Source organism: Glycine max, chromosome 15 (assembly GCF_000004515.6).
Source record: "Glycine max cultivar Williams 82 chromosome 15, Glycine_max_v4.0, whole genome shotgun sequence".
NCBI classification, from domain to species: Eukaryota; Viridiplantae; Streptophyta; class Magnoliopsida; order Fabales; family Fabaceae; genus Glycine; species Glycine max.
Genome location: NC_038251.2, coordinates 9,444,103 through 9,457,559, shown reverse-complemented (window position 1 = coordinate 9,457,559; position 13,457 = coordinate 9,444,103). Strand labels below are relative to the sequence as shown.

The 13,457-nt window shown below is 27.0% G+C and overlaps 1 protein-coding gene across 1 annotated transcript; it reads left to right on the top strand.

Annotated features, from left to right (window-relative positions):
- Nucleotides 1-563: 563 nt before the first annotated feature.
- LOC100779099 (tRNA (guanine(9)-N1)-methyltransferase) lies at nucleotides 564-3,270 on the top strand. The gene is made up of 3 exons (XM_003546153.4): nucleotides 564-1,079; nucleotides 1,342-1,701; nucleotides 2,811-3,270. Exons 1-3 carry the CDS (start codon nucleotides 642-644, stop codon nucleotides 3,033-3,035), a joined length of 1,023 nt encoding a protein of 340 aa, XP_003546201.1. The 5' UTR covers nucleotides 564-641; the 3' UTR covers nucleotides 3,036-3,270.
- Nucleotides 3,271-13,457: the final 10,187 nt, after the last annotated feature.

The following is a 13,457-nucleotide window of genomic DNA, read 5'->3' as shown; positions in this document are numbered from 1 at the left end:
TATATTTACTGGGACAAAAAAATATTTTAACTTTTAAAAAAATATCAAATTACATGAACCAATTTTATATTTAAGTCCTTTTTAAAAAAATTATTCATCATTTACTAATATGTTATATATCAACAAATTAATTTCATTTGTATAAAAAAAATTAATTGTAAAAAAAAATCATTCTTCCCATAAAATACTCCCTTTCCAAAACAAAATAGTATATAATTTTCAAATAAAAAAATAGTCAATTCTATCCCTCAAAGTAAAAGATGCTAACAAATTAGTTCTAAAAAATAAAAATTCAATTTTAATTTTTAAATATGTAAAAATAATAATAAATTAATTTGACAAACAATTTAATAATAAATTAATTCTAAATTTTATAATTTTATATCAAATTATTTCTTAAAAAATATAATATATTATCAAATTGATTCAAATTAATTTTTAAATATTACAATCTAATCTAATAGGAAGACAGTCTCACAACTTTAATATTTGTCACTTTTTCACTACATCACCGTCTGAGAATGACTATGACATTTTACCAAACGAATAAAAATGAACAGATAAAATAAAAACATAAGAAGTACGAAACGAAAGAAAGCATTTCCGCTTAGAGCGTCTCCAACAAATCCCTAATCGCAACAATGCCGGAATCACCCGGTGGTGGAGACGCCGGCGCTCCACCGCAGGCGACGGAGAATGAGAATCCCCAAACTGAACGAACCGCCGCGGGTCCTCCAGTCCTCTCGAAGAACGCGCGGAAGAAGCTGGCGAAGCAGCAGAGATTCGAGGCGAAGAAGGCGGAAAAGAAAGCCGCGGCAAAGGAGCAGAAGCGAAAAGAAGTAGAGAGAAAGCGGAAGGAGTGGGAAGAGAGCCTTGCCGGCGTCTCCAAAGAAGAGAAAGCGAAGCTGATAGAGTCTCGAAGGAACCTCCGCAAGGAGAGAATGGAGAAGAGGTCGCTGGAGAAAGAGAGCAAAAGAGATAGACTCACTGTAGCGAGAGAACGAGGCCAAAACGTCGTCGTCGATCTCCAGTTCTCTCACCTCATGAACCCTAACGAAATCCACAGCCTCGTGCAGCAGGTTCTGTTTGGGGATTTTTTTAAGCACAAAGAAAACATGATTTAAGTTTTTCTATAATTCATAATCTATAATTTAGCTTTTGGTGAAGCTTACAAAATAGAATTTGTACGAAATAGCTTATGCATCAGCTAAGTTTAGTTTATGAAGCAGTTTATTTAATTTTTTCTTCGTGCATAAATTTATCCAAACAAAGCCTTGAAATTGTACTAATAGTGAATAATGGAGCTGTTAATACTTAATAGTGCTGTGATTGGATCTGCAGATTATGTATTGTTATGCGGTGAATGGAAGGTGTGCTTCCCCTGCGCATCTTTGGCTCACCGGCTGCGAGGGGGAAATGGATAGCGCTTTGAAGCGGATTCCGGGGATTGATAAATGGATAATTGAGAAGGAGAATAGGTCTTACATTGAAGCCTTGAGTAATCGTAAGGAGGATTTGGTTTATCTCACGGCGGATTCGGAGACTGTTCTTGAAGAGCTTGATTTGAAGAAGGCTTATGTTATTGGCGGGTTGGTGGATAGGAACCGGTGGAAGGGGATAACGTTGAAGAAAGCTGAGGAGCAAGGCATCCAAACGGCTAAACTCCCCATAGGAAATTTCATGAAGATGTCTAGTTCTCAGGTATTATTGATGTCACAGTAAGTATACACTTTTGTCTGAGAGTGATAAGTTGTGTTGGTTTAGTTTCTGAAAGTTTTTGTTCTGTACATTAGTCTTTGGGGATGAAATTGTATACTAGTTAATAACTTGGTAGAGTAAACTTGCTAGCAGGTTAAGGTTTTGGGTACTACCTTGTCTAGGTTTTTTATCTCTCAAATTGAATCCAACTTTTGATTTTGCCTGTATGCTATTCACTTATAGCATAGAAGGGGCATTTCTAAAATTATAATCATTGCACGTCTTTTGGCATTGCACTTTGTTTTTCCTTTACTTTCCTTCTGTTGGTTGATCCTGACGTTTGTAATGGTCTGTTTGGACTTTGGATGAGAGGAAAAAAATGGAGGAGAAAAACAGAGATAACAATACACAAGAGAGGAAGGAAATACAAGGTTGGCTTGATGGTTGGGAAGGGGGTGCTTGAGGGTGAGAAGGGAGAAGAGGGGAGAGAAAGGTTGCGGGTTCGAATATCTCACACTGACATTTCTAACAAAACTAACATTTGTCAAAAAAAAAATACGTGAGAGGAAAATTGACTTTTAGAAATAAGAACATTTTTTTTCCTTTTCACTTTCTAATTTTAAAATTTAGTTTCCTCTCTCATTTCCCCTCACAAACAAAGATTAAGGGCCTGTTTGGTTGAGTGGATGAAAATAAGAAAGGAGAGAAAAAAAATTGAAATTTGAATTGAAGAACCGAAGGAAGGAAAAATTTGAATTTTTATTTCTAAAAGTCAAATTTTCTTTCCCATTTCCTTCTGTTTTCTATCCAACCAAACGAAAAAGAAAATTTTGTTATCATCCTTCTTTCATTTCATCTTTATTTTCTTTTCATCCAACCAGACATATCATAAGTGAGACTTGGGTGTTTTTGTGATGTACATTGGGTAAAGGTGATCTAAGCTCTCAATCTGATAACTTGCAAGCTAATAGAGAACTTGTTTCTTTGGGTGGGATCTTTTACCCTGCAGATTCTTCTAATATCTCACTAGTGACAACACTACAGTCTTCCACTTAGAAAATGCAAATTTCCTTTTGCATCAAACTCATTTTATTTCTCATTTGAGCCTTCAGGTTCTTACCGTGAATCAAGTGGTAGAAATACTACTCAAGTATTTGGAGACAAGGGATTGGAAAACATCTTTCTTTGCTGTTATCCCTCAACGGAAAAGATGCCAATCCGATTCAGAAGTAAATGCAGAAGATATAATAATAGAGGCAGAGGAAGAAAGTGAACAAAATGATGATATAACTTCAAATAAAAAGATATGTGTTGAGGAGGTCCCTTCTAACAGTTAGAATTGTCTCTGGCACAAAGTTTTCCTACAAACCTGTTGATCTTCTCCTGGCCATCAAGACAGTAGTTTCAAATCAGAGCTTTCACATGCAACCTTAATACTGACATAGGGAATTGGCATTATTTTTATATGCTTGCTTTGTAACAATCTGTAACAGGATGGAATGATTTTTGCTCCAGGGTTTTGGATTCATTTACAATTGTTCTTAATTTTAATTTTACATTCATTTTCGTTTCTATCCCTTTTTCACCTTATTTATTTAACAATTTTCTTTTATCACATCCCTTATTAATCTTTTAATTTTGCTCTATCTCTTTTTTCTTTGTATCTCTCATTTTTATACTAGTTTCCATAATATAGTTATGCTTTAATACATTATGAAAACTAGTTTTTATAGGCTAAATTTTTAAATTTTACATTATGAAAATTAGTTTCTATAATGTAAAAATATATTTATATTACGAAACTTAGTTTCTGTGAAAAGAAGGAAAAAAAATGAAAGAAAGGATAGGGTACAACCTAAAAAGGTAGTTTGCATGTTTAGAAAAATCTAAAAATTTGGAAAAGGGGTGGGGGATTGTGAAGAGTAAAAAGGGGTGTCAATAGTAATTACGTCACCACAGTTGTGCAACGTGGATCTAATCAAATTGTCCATAGATTTCTATGCACTTTTTCATGCTGAGACTTGGCACCAGGTGTACTGAAACGTGTAACTCGATTTTTTTTTTCCAACTAAGCACATGAAACGAAAAACAATTTGAAATTTTAAGAAATTGATGAAATTATAAAGACTTACAAATTAATTTAACTTTTCTAATCATTAATAATATTTCTTTTCTTTATACGACTCTTTTTTTAGAGGGAGAAGAGGTGGTGGTTCTCTACATAATAATATTTCTTAATTTCAATGACATTAGTCTTACAAGATTTTAAATGAAGACGAAGAAAATGGTTTGTTTCAAATAAAAGAATAGAGAGAAACACTTTTCATTCATTATACCATAATTTTTCCTCTCAAATAAAGAGAAGCATTCCCCTTTTTCTATTAAACATCTAAATAAGTGGGTAATTATTTATTCCTTTTAGACTTTAGTCCTTCTATTGTCTTTCCTTTCTTTTTAATTTGCCTTCAAACATTTAAGTTGTTAAACGAGTTGACATTATTCATAAAAAATAATAATTTACTGATATCAACTATTAGATGAATAAATAGTTCTTATTACTTTTGTTTTATTTATCAAACATATATTTTGATAAATTGGGGCAGAATTTTGTCAAAATTTTCTAATTATATATCAGTACTTGTGTAGACTAATTGATTTCGATTTTTTGGAAGGTGTATATTAGGTTCTAATTTTTCTTTTCATAAAATACACCAAATGTGTATATTTTTTTAATATACCTTTTCTAAAAAGTAAATGATAGCATATTAATAGTCATACTCAAATCGTAGAAAAAGTATATGAGTAATTTATAATCTTTATTTTTTTAAAATATATTAAAAGTTAGCTGAAAATCGTATGATCACTTAAAACAAAGTCGTGTGAATTTTTATTTTAATCTTGATTATTTAAATATGACCTAATAATTTGTATTTAATTATTATTTATAGCTTTCACTCTTTATAATTAACAAGAGAAGTTCTTATTTGATATTATATATATATATATATATATATATATATATATATAAAGAGAGAGAGAGAGAGAGAGGAGGTGGTGGGGCGGGAGGAGGAGGGAAGAGAGAGTATTTAATGATAAATTTTAGTTAGTGAGAAATGAGAATATTTAATGATAACTATCAGGGTTAGATTGATTTGTCAAAATATTATGGTGTGGGGTAAGATAAATATTTTTTTTACCTTTAATTTGAATTTTTTATTTATAAAACAACACAAATTTTATATTATTTTACTTTTGTTAATCAAATAATACACATGATATTTTAATAAATTTTATATTACCCTATAACTCAAGTATTTGTCGGATAGTGTTCTCGTTGTCCTATATCATAATGCGTAACAAACAAAACCTTAGATTAAAATCATGGATTGATATTGTGTATTTAACTATAAATTTTATGTATTTTTTTAATATTAAAAATGTGATAAGATTTTTAAGAAATAATTATAATTAAATACATATTTTGAACCATTAATTTTAATCTAATGATTACCAACATTTCATTAATCTAATTATAATTGAATTTCTATATAAAAAAATATAATTGAGTTTAGATGTTTAAGATAAGATATCGAATTTGAATATTGTGAATAGAAAAAATATGATTGAAAAAAAAATATTAATTAAGATTGGCCAACTAAATTTCTACTAAAGATTAGTTATTAACAAAATTAGTAAACACTTTACACCAATAATATGATAACCAAAAGTTTTAAGAGTTCTTATATATAAAAGCTATAAACATATACTATATAAATATACATAAATAGATAAGATTAAATTAATTAATAAACATATAAATGCTCTAATTAAAAACATGTATTTATATTTTAATTTTAATTATTCAAAATAATGTTTAATAGTATATATTATTTATTTTTATTTCTTTCCATAACTATTGTCACCTAATAAACCACGTGTTTTGTAAAAAAACCTAGGTGTATGTAAACACATTCATAAAAATACGAATTTAATGACTATATATTGAGAATGTAAAATAATTTTACTTTATTGTTTAATCACATATCATTATTTAAATTATTTTAAAATAATTATGTTACAAGTTAATCAATAAATTCATCATACACAATAAATTGTAATTGAATGACTATGTAAAATTTTTATATTGTTAGTGTGTAATTTTTTCTCTAAAAATAATACCATGAACTAGCTCCATAAATGACGTGCCTAATTGGCAACCACCCTAAAGTGAATAATGAAACAAATTTACAGTAAATTATGCTAACCATCATCAGATTTAGTGAAATTATATAATTTTTTTAACATTTAAGTAATTTTATTTATTGTTATTCGGGTTAAATATGATTGTTTTTAATAAAAAAATATTTATGATCTAGAAAAAAAATTTATAAAAAAATGCAGTGTAATGTTTTTTAAACCATTTAAATGATTAATGTAATGTATAAAATGTATAAGAGGTGTTTGTGTAATACTTTTTAACCAATTAAGGAGATTAATGGTGTAATTTACTAAAAAAATAATTATTGATGTTTTATCCTTTAGATAATTTGTTGCGTATATTCATGTATATCTAATATTAATTAATATTAATTGTCCCAACAACTATAAAATTATCTACTTTACCCTTTAAAATGAGTTACTCATTTTAAAAGAGTTAAAAATTTTCCTTTTATCCATTTCGCCCGTATGGTATCATACGTATAAAGTGGACATAATTCCCAACGATTGGCTTCATAGTTTTCTAAGAACATATTTAATAGGTACAATTTCAATAATTATTTTAGCTTTTTTTTATTTTTTATTAATTGATTCCTATAATACCACCTATATATATATATATTTTAAATAATATACTCATATATATTTAATTTATTCTAATGGTATAATTTTAAGTAGCCATTAAATGACCTACACTTTCATGAATTTTTATTAATTTACACCAACTTTTTTTAATTAAAATTTTAAGCCAATTATTTTAACTAAGACATTTTTTTTAATTATAAGCAACCATTGTGTATAGAAGTAACAAAACTTAGTTTTAAGTATAACTCAACATAACATGCAGATTTTCTTTCATGGTAATTTTTTAAAATAATGATATCTTAAAATAAACAACTCGTAAAGCAATCAGAGGTGAAAATGCTCTAAATATATTGATATTATTATTTTAAAATCATGTTAACCATTTATAATTTATTTTGGTGGAAAAAAAATTCAAAATCCATTAATTATGTTAACCGTTTATGATATACGTGTAACTTATGGTATTGTATATACAACGGATTTTTCTTATTGATACATTGCATATATTGAACTAGATTGATTTTTTTAGTGTTTTGATTTTAATTCATACTAAATATTAAAAATATAATTAAGAAAAATAGAAATGAATAATTGTCTACATATACAATTGACAAAAAAAAACTATTAATAACCTCATTTAATAATTTTTTATGATATATTAAATATAATTTTTTTCAAAATCATTTAATAATGTGTTGCACCTTTTAAAAGTAGAAATTTTGCACCAATTAATGGTATTAATAATATCAATTCATTTAAAACTGCTACAAGGTTCTTAACATTCTAAGAATCAAACTTAAATTTCTGTAAAATAGAATTAAACTTTCTTTGTTTCTGAACATAAAATGCATGCACACCTTTCCATTTCGTTTACTGTACTGTTCGCAGAATCACAATATACCCATTGTTTGCACCAAAATGCACGCGTGTTTGTGTTTGTGTATATTGGGAGGGGAGTCTTATTTTAGAATATTAATTTTTGCCAAAACCGTCTCCGTTAGGCTTAGGGAGTAACACTGGTAACTGATTTAAGTTAATGGTTCTTCCCCCATCCCACATTCAACAACAATTAATTTATCTCCTCATAATATATTGTTAGAAGTAACAATAAATTTTTTAAGTGTAACTAACTTTTAAACGAATGATTAATTTTATAATTGACTAAAAAATCAAAATTTATTAGAATACGTCGAATCTGGCTAGAAAGTTAAATATCTTGGTGATTAATAAAAAAAATCAATTATAATTCCTGAACGTAAAAAAAAGTTGTTCACTTTGACCATTATTTTCTTAAATATTTTTTTTTGTGGTACCTGAAACATATATGACTATATAAGAATCATGTTTATGATGAACCACCTTGTCTCACATATGCACAAGGAGACCACCTAGGATGGGGAATTGCGACAGATTCAGCGATAACAGGGCTTTAGCAACAGTTCTGATGGTCTTACTTTTGGTGTCCTCCATTGGGATCTTCCCTTACTTTATGACCCCAGAGCCTCCAGTTTTCTTGCTTCTATGGTTGTGTTCTATCCCCATTTTTGTCCTTCTATATTCCTTTTTCCTTGCGATTTTCGTTTGGTGAGGCATATATATATATATATATATATATATATATGTGTGTGTGTGTGTGTGTGTGATCGTGCATTGCATCGCAGAGGCATGAGGAAGAAGAAATAATATATATTTTGGATGGAATTAGGTAATCAGCAAATAATACTAGTTTTACTGTTTTGGTTCTTTTCTTGTACCCAATGTAAGGAAAATCAAGGAGGAAAAAAAAGCAGTGAATCTATATAAAATGAAATCATTTTCTTCTCAAGATGCCCCCTGTTGGCATATTTTTTAGACTTTATGATACAATTTATAATTCAAATCGTTACTGTTATGTTATTTGTTCTTTTTCATCAATTCTTACTTTTCCTTTTTTATCTATTTATTTATTTGAGATTAATTTCTATGGAGTGTTCTCAAATTTTTAATTTCTTGGAGTTTTTCTAAATTGTCGATGTAAAATATTTTGGGTTTACTTATCCATTTGGTCTATATAATTGCATTAACTTCGTCTTTAGTTTTTTATATCTCGGTTCAGATTCCCATAGTTGTAATTTTTTTACGTTTTTATTTTTCGTCATCTAAAGTCGCCTAATTCTGTTTGAGATGAACATGTTTTCAATTCATAAGAATAAAAAAAAAATGAACACATGAATTAAATGAACTACATCACATTCATTTCAAAAGATGTTAGTCGACATACACTTGACAATGAGGACCTTAATCTATGTCAATGTGGATTGTTATTATTTTTTTAAAATTAATATCAAATAGTTATCATGGACCAGTTCATTTAAATTTATTTGTTAAAATAAATACTTATTTTAATAAAATAAGCAACTTCAAATTTTTTAGTGTGTTTGTTTAAATTATTTTTTCTTAAAAATGTTTTTCTGTTTATTTTAAGAAAAACAAATCATGTTTGCTTCTTGAAAAATCACTAATATAAAAAGTATTTATTTTAAAGTTACTTTTTTTTTAATAATTTAAACCAACTCACCCTATATTTATTTATTTTTGTAAAAGATTTATTAAGTATCAGTTATGGTTCATTACTCAATAAATTTTATTAAAATAAATTAGTTTATCTATTAAGTACTAAATAATAATCATCGTATAAGAAGAAAAAATAAGTACCAAAATAATTATAATTTTAATTGTTTTAATGTGATATTAATTATTTTCCTCACTTGTATCTTTTATAATATTTATGATGAACAACAAAAATAAAAAAAATTAATGATTATTTTAGAATAATACCGTGATAAATAAATTTTATAATAATATTTTGAATATTTTGATAACCTGGATAATATATAGATTATTTTAAAAATTGAAAGAAAATTTTATATTTTATCATATATATTAATAATTAATTATGCGACTAATTTTAACAATGATTAAATGATAGAAACAAAGAGATTTAATATTTTAATAAAAATAAATTTTAAAATTTTATATTTGTCATATATGTTTTAATTAAATTAGTTTTTTAAATTTAAATTTATTAATTATTATTATACAGTAATTATTTTTTATTATATAATTTTTTCATTAAACGATAAGAAAAGCATCCTGGAAATTATAATAACGGAAATTTTGAAAATCAATAAAAATTGGAAAACTAATTTCATTGTATATTAGGTAATTAAATTATGAAAATTGGACAAAGCATATTTTGAATGACCTGCATTGTTCGAATCCCTCAACTGTAACGTTAAAATGCAAGATATTTGGGAGGTTAATCATTAGTGATGGGACAATTTGAGCTAATATAATTAGCCTATAAAATATCTAGAAAATATATTTAATATACAAATATAATTTTATTTCCTTATTAATTAATGTTATATTACATTTAAGAATTATTTTTGAAATATTATATATACGAATTATTCAATAATATTAATTATTATTATTTAAACATTTGAACTATGAGCCATTAATTAAATATTTATTAAAAACACAAAATTAATTATGATTTAATATTTAAATAATTCAAAATGTTTATGGATTAATAATTAATAATTATATACTAACATATTAGTAATATATTAAATAGTGACTAATTGTTAGCAATAAATAGATAATTAATAATTAATAATATATTAAAGATTATTAAATATATTCAAGTAATATATTGTTAATACATTGATTACTATATACTAATGTATTAGTAATATATTAATAAACCAACAAGGTCTAACACATTTAATAGATGATTGAGTTTTTTAAGTATGTTGATAGGAGTTTGATTTGCTAACCATACATATGAAGAATGCTTTTGGAAGACCTAAAATCCATTTCGGTGATTTTTTTTGTTTAGAAGATTAGTCTCATAACTTTTGATTATGTGAATAGTTTGTTTTTAGAAAAGGTTAAATTGGTCTATAGGTTTTAGTCATCTTACAAAATTTTTATTTAGGTCCTTATATTTTATTTTTTAATTGAGTCCTTATATTAATTTTAAATTTACAATCAAGTTCCTATGCTAATTTGCTTGAGGAATATGATAGACTTGATATAATATTTCATTATATATACACACATAGATACTATAAAGTGTGTTATTTCATGTCAGCCCAATAGATGTTGTTGTTACAATGAAATTATTTAATTATTTTTTTTATCTAACATGTCTCAACACTTCTTGTTTTTCATTCTCAATTAGTCCATTATCTCCCAAATCATAAAACAATCCTAAAATGTGAATTTTGTGTCTCCTAGGCGTTAACCCCAACCCTGTTACATGATAAATTCTTAATTTGTTTGTAATATTTTTTACACCTCCTTAATCACCTCTGTGTTAGTTTGCAGTGTAGGATTCATACCTTTGTAATTAGTTCAAATGCATTTGATTTAGGGTTCACATCTAAGTGTGTGTATACGATAAAATATTCTATCAAGTCTAATAGATTTCTCACGATAAATTAACATAGAAAGTTGATTAAAAAATTTAAAATTAAATAAGGACCAAATTAAAAAGAGTATAAAAACCTAATTAAAAATTATGTAATACTATAAGGAACTACAAACTAATTTATCCTCTAGAAAAAAAAATACTACATTAATAACTAGCAATATATTATCTTTTATAAATGTAAGTGAAGATATTTGATGGGTTAATTAAGTTTTTAGTCCTCAAATTATGGTGTTTCAAATTTTTGGTCCCTAAAATAATTTTTTTAAAATTTGGTCCCTAAAGAGTTTTCCATTATTAAAAATAGTCTTTGTCATTAATGTCATTCGTTAAGTGATGAAATGTCATAAAATAAGGCAAATTAAATGTCACGTGTATCCCACATACATGTCATGTAAGTTTTATTATATTTAGGTAAATAATGAGAGAATATTATGTTATTAAAATAAAGAAGAAAAAAAGAAGAGTCATTGTGGAACTCTAATGCTCAAAGCACCCATGAATGTACAACAATCACCTATGAGGAGATGACGCAGAGTAGTCATTCATCCTCCTCATCTACAATCTATGGTGATATTCATGATCACTTGAGTAGACAACTCAACACTTAAAAATCAATTATTAGTGACATAGACTATTTATAATAATGACAAATTAATTCTTTAGGAATCAAATATTTTTAAAAAATATTTTAGGGATAAAAAATTCAAAACTCCCATAATTGAGGATTAAAAACTTAATTAATCCATATTTGATCGGTATAAATACCAAGCAAAGATATAAATATATATTATGTTTATCTATAATATTTATATATAATATATCATAAAATAACATATATAAAATATATAATTCAAATATATTTATCTTTATGTGTTTAGAGATTATATAACTTTACACGTGTATGTGTGAATTAATTTATTAAGATTAGATGTATTGAAAAATAAGCATATTCAATTATTTTTTGTTTTTTTTATTAATTAATAAGTTTTATATTATGAACATTTAAACCCATTTTAGACATTTTTATAATATAAGAAATTAATAAAATGTCAATATAATTTTTATATATACAAAAAATTTATCCCTCCTAATTTATCTTTCATCGCATGAGTCAACTATATATATAGTTAATTATATTTATTAACATTATTTAATTAATTGTATTTGTTAACATTATTTAACTTAACGAAAGTGCTAATGTATATTAAGAACTTAATGCATTTATTTGTTAACACCATTTGGGATTATTGAAAAGATAATGTTAGGTCTGAATGATCACTCATCTCATCCATTATGGATTTTGATGTTAACAATAAGTATAAATTATTGATGTTTCAATGAGTTTTGATAAGTGAACATGATCATTATATTAAAAGAATTTACAATATTCAATATCGTTTACAATTGTAGAAAGGATGCTTTATTTTTATCCTGTGTTGAACACGTTATATCTAGAGAGCATCCACCCTTGTGTAAATCAATATAACATCCATTTAGGAAACTCGAGCGTCCAATCTCAGAGACTTAGTATGATGAAAAAGGAAAGTGCATGTATTTTGTTTTATTCTAATTCTATTTGTCTCTCTTATTTTTGAATTATTAAGGTTTGAATTGAAAGAATGACAATATAGAAGATTTTCACAGAATATCCCCTTAAAGGACGCTTTTGTAACATCCTAAAATTTCGCTAACTATAAATCGATGTTTAAATATATTTATTTTGTTATTTGCTTATGTGATTGACTAGGATGAGTTGAGGTATCATGTGAATTAGTCATGTGTGATTTGTTTGATATGAATGTCGAGTTATGTGAAGTTTTATTGACTTAAGTCTAAACTATGAGATTTCAAATTTTACCTAAACTTATTCCGGTTAAACCAAGATCTTGGATTCATTAACCGTTGGATCACCTTCAAATTTGTTCCTAACCCATGTTCCCATGGTTTGACCGTTGGGATTTTTAAAATAACAATTCTTGATCTCTCACGTAAGCGGAATTCCAACCCGAGAGGGAATTGCGCTGGGTGCGAATTGTCGCGCTTAGCGCAAGAGAAATTGTGCTCACCATGAATTATCGCGCTCAATGAAAATACCAACCCTAGAGGAATTGCGCCAAGTGAGAAAATTCATGCTTAGTGCCAAAAGTGGACTCCCACTTAGGAAGATGAGCACAATAAATGAGATATGCAAATTAAAAATACGTTCTTTAGCATGAAAAATATGATTTTTCATTCTCCTCCTCTCCAAACGCCCACCTAAACCCTAACATTTTTTCCTCCACCACCCACAACCACCAGTGGCCCCTACGAGTTGCCATTGCTTGTCGTGAAACCACCACATGGAGAGGAACATTTTAATCGGAGTGGAATCCTCATAATCCACCTCAAGGATTCGGTGGAGAACAAGTTTTCAATCCTTTCTTTCATAACTTCTCTGGGGTAATCTTGACTTCTAAGTCCTTCTCCTAGTTAGTTT

Excerpts from the sequence above, each read along its gene's own strand:
- LOC100779099 (XM_003546153.4), top strand. The coding sequence starts at position 642 with ATGCCGGAATCACCCGGTGGTGGAGACGCCGGCGCTCCACCGCAGGCG. Across the intron at positions 1,080-1,341 it reads TCCACAGCCTCGTGCAGCAG|ATTATGTATTGTTATGCGGT; the intron begins GTTCTGTTTGGG and ends TTGGATCTGCAG. Across the intron at positions 1,702-2,810 it reads TGAAGATGTCTAGTTCTCAG|GTTCTTACCGTGAATCAAGT; the intron begins GTATTATTGATG and ends TTGAGCCTTCAG.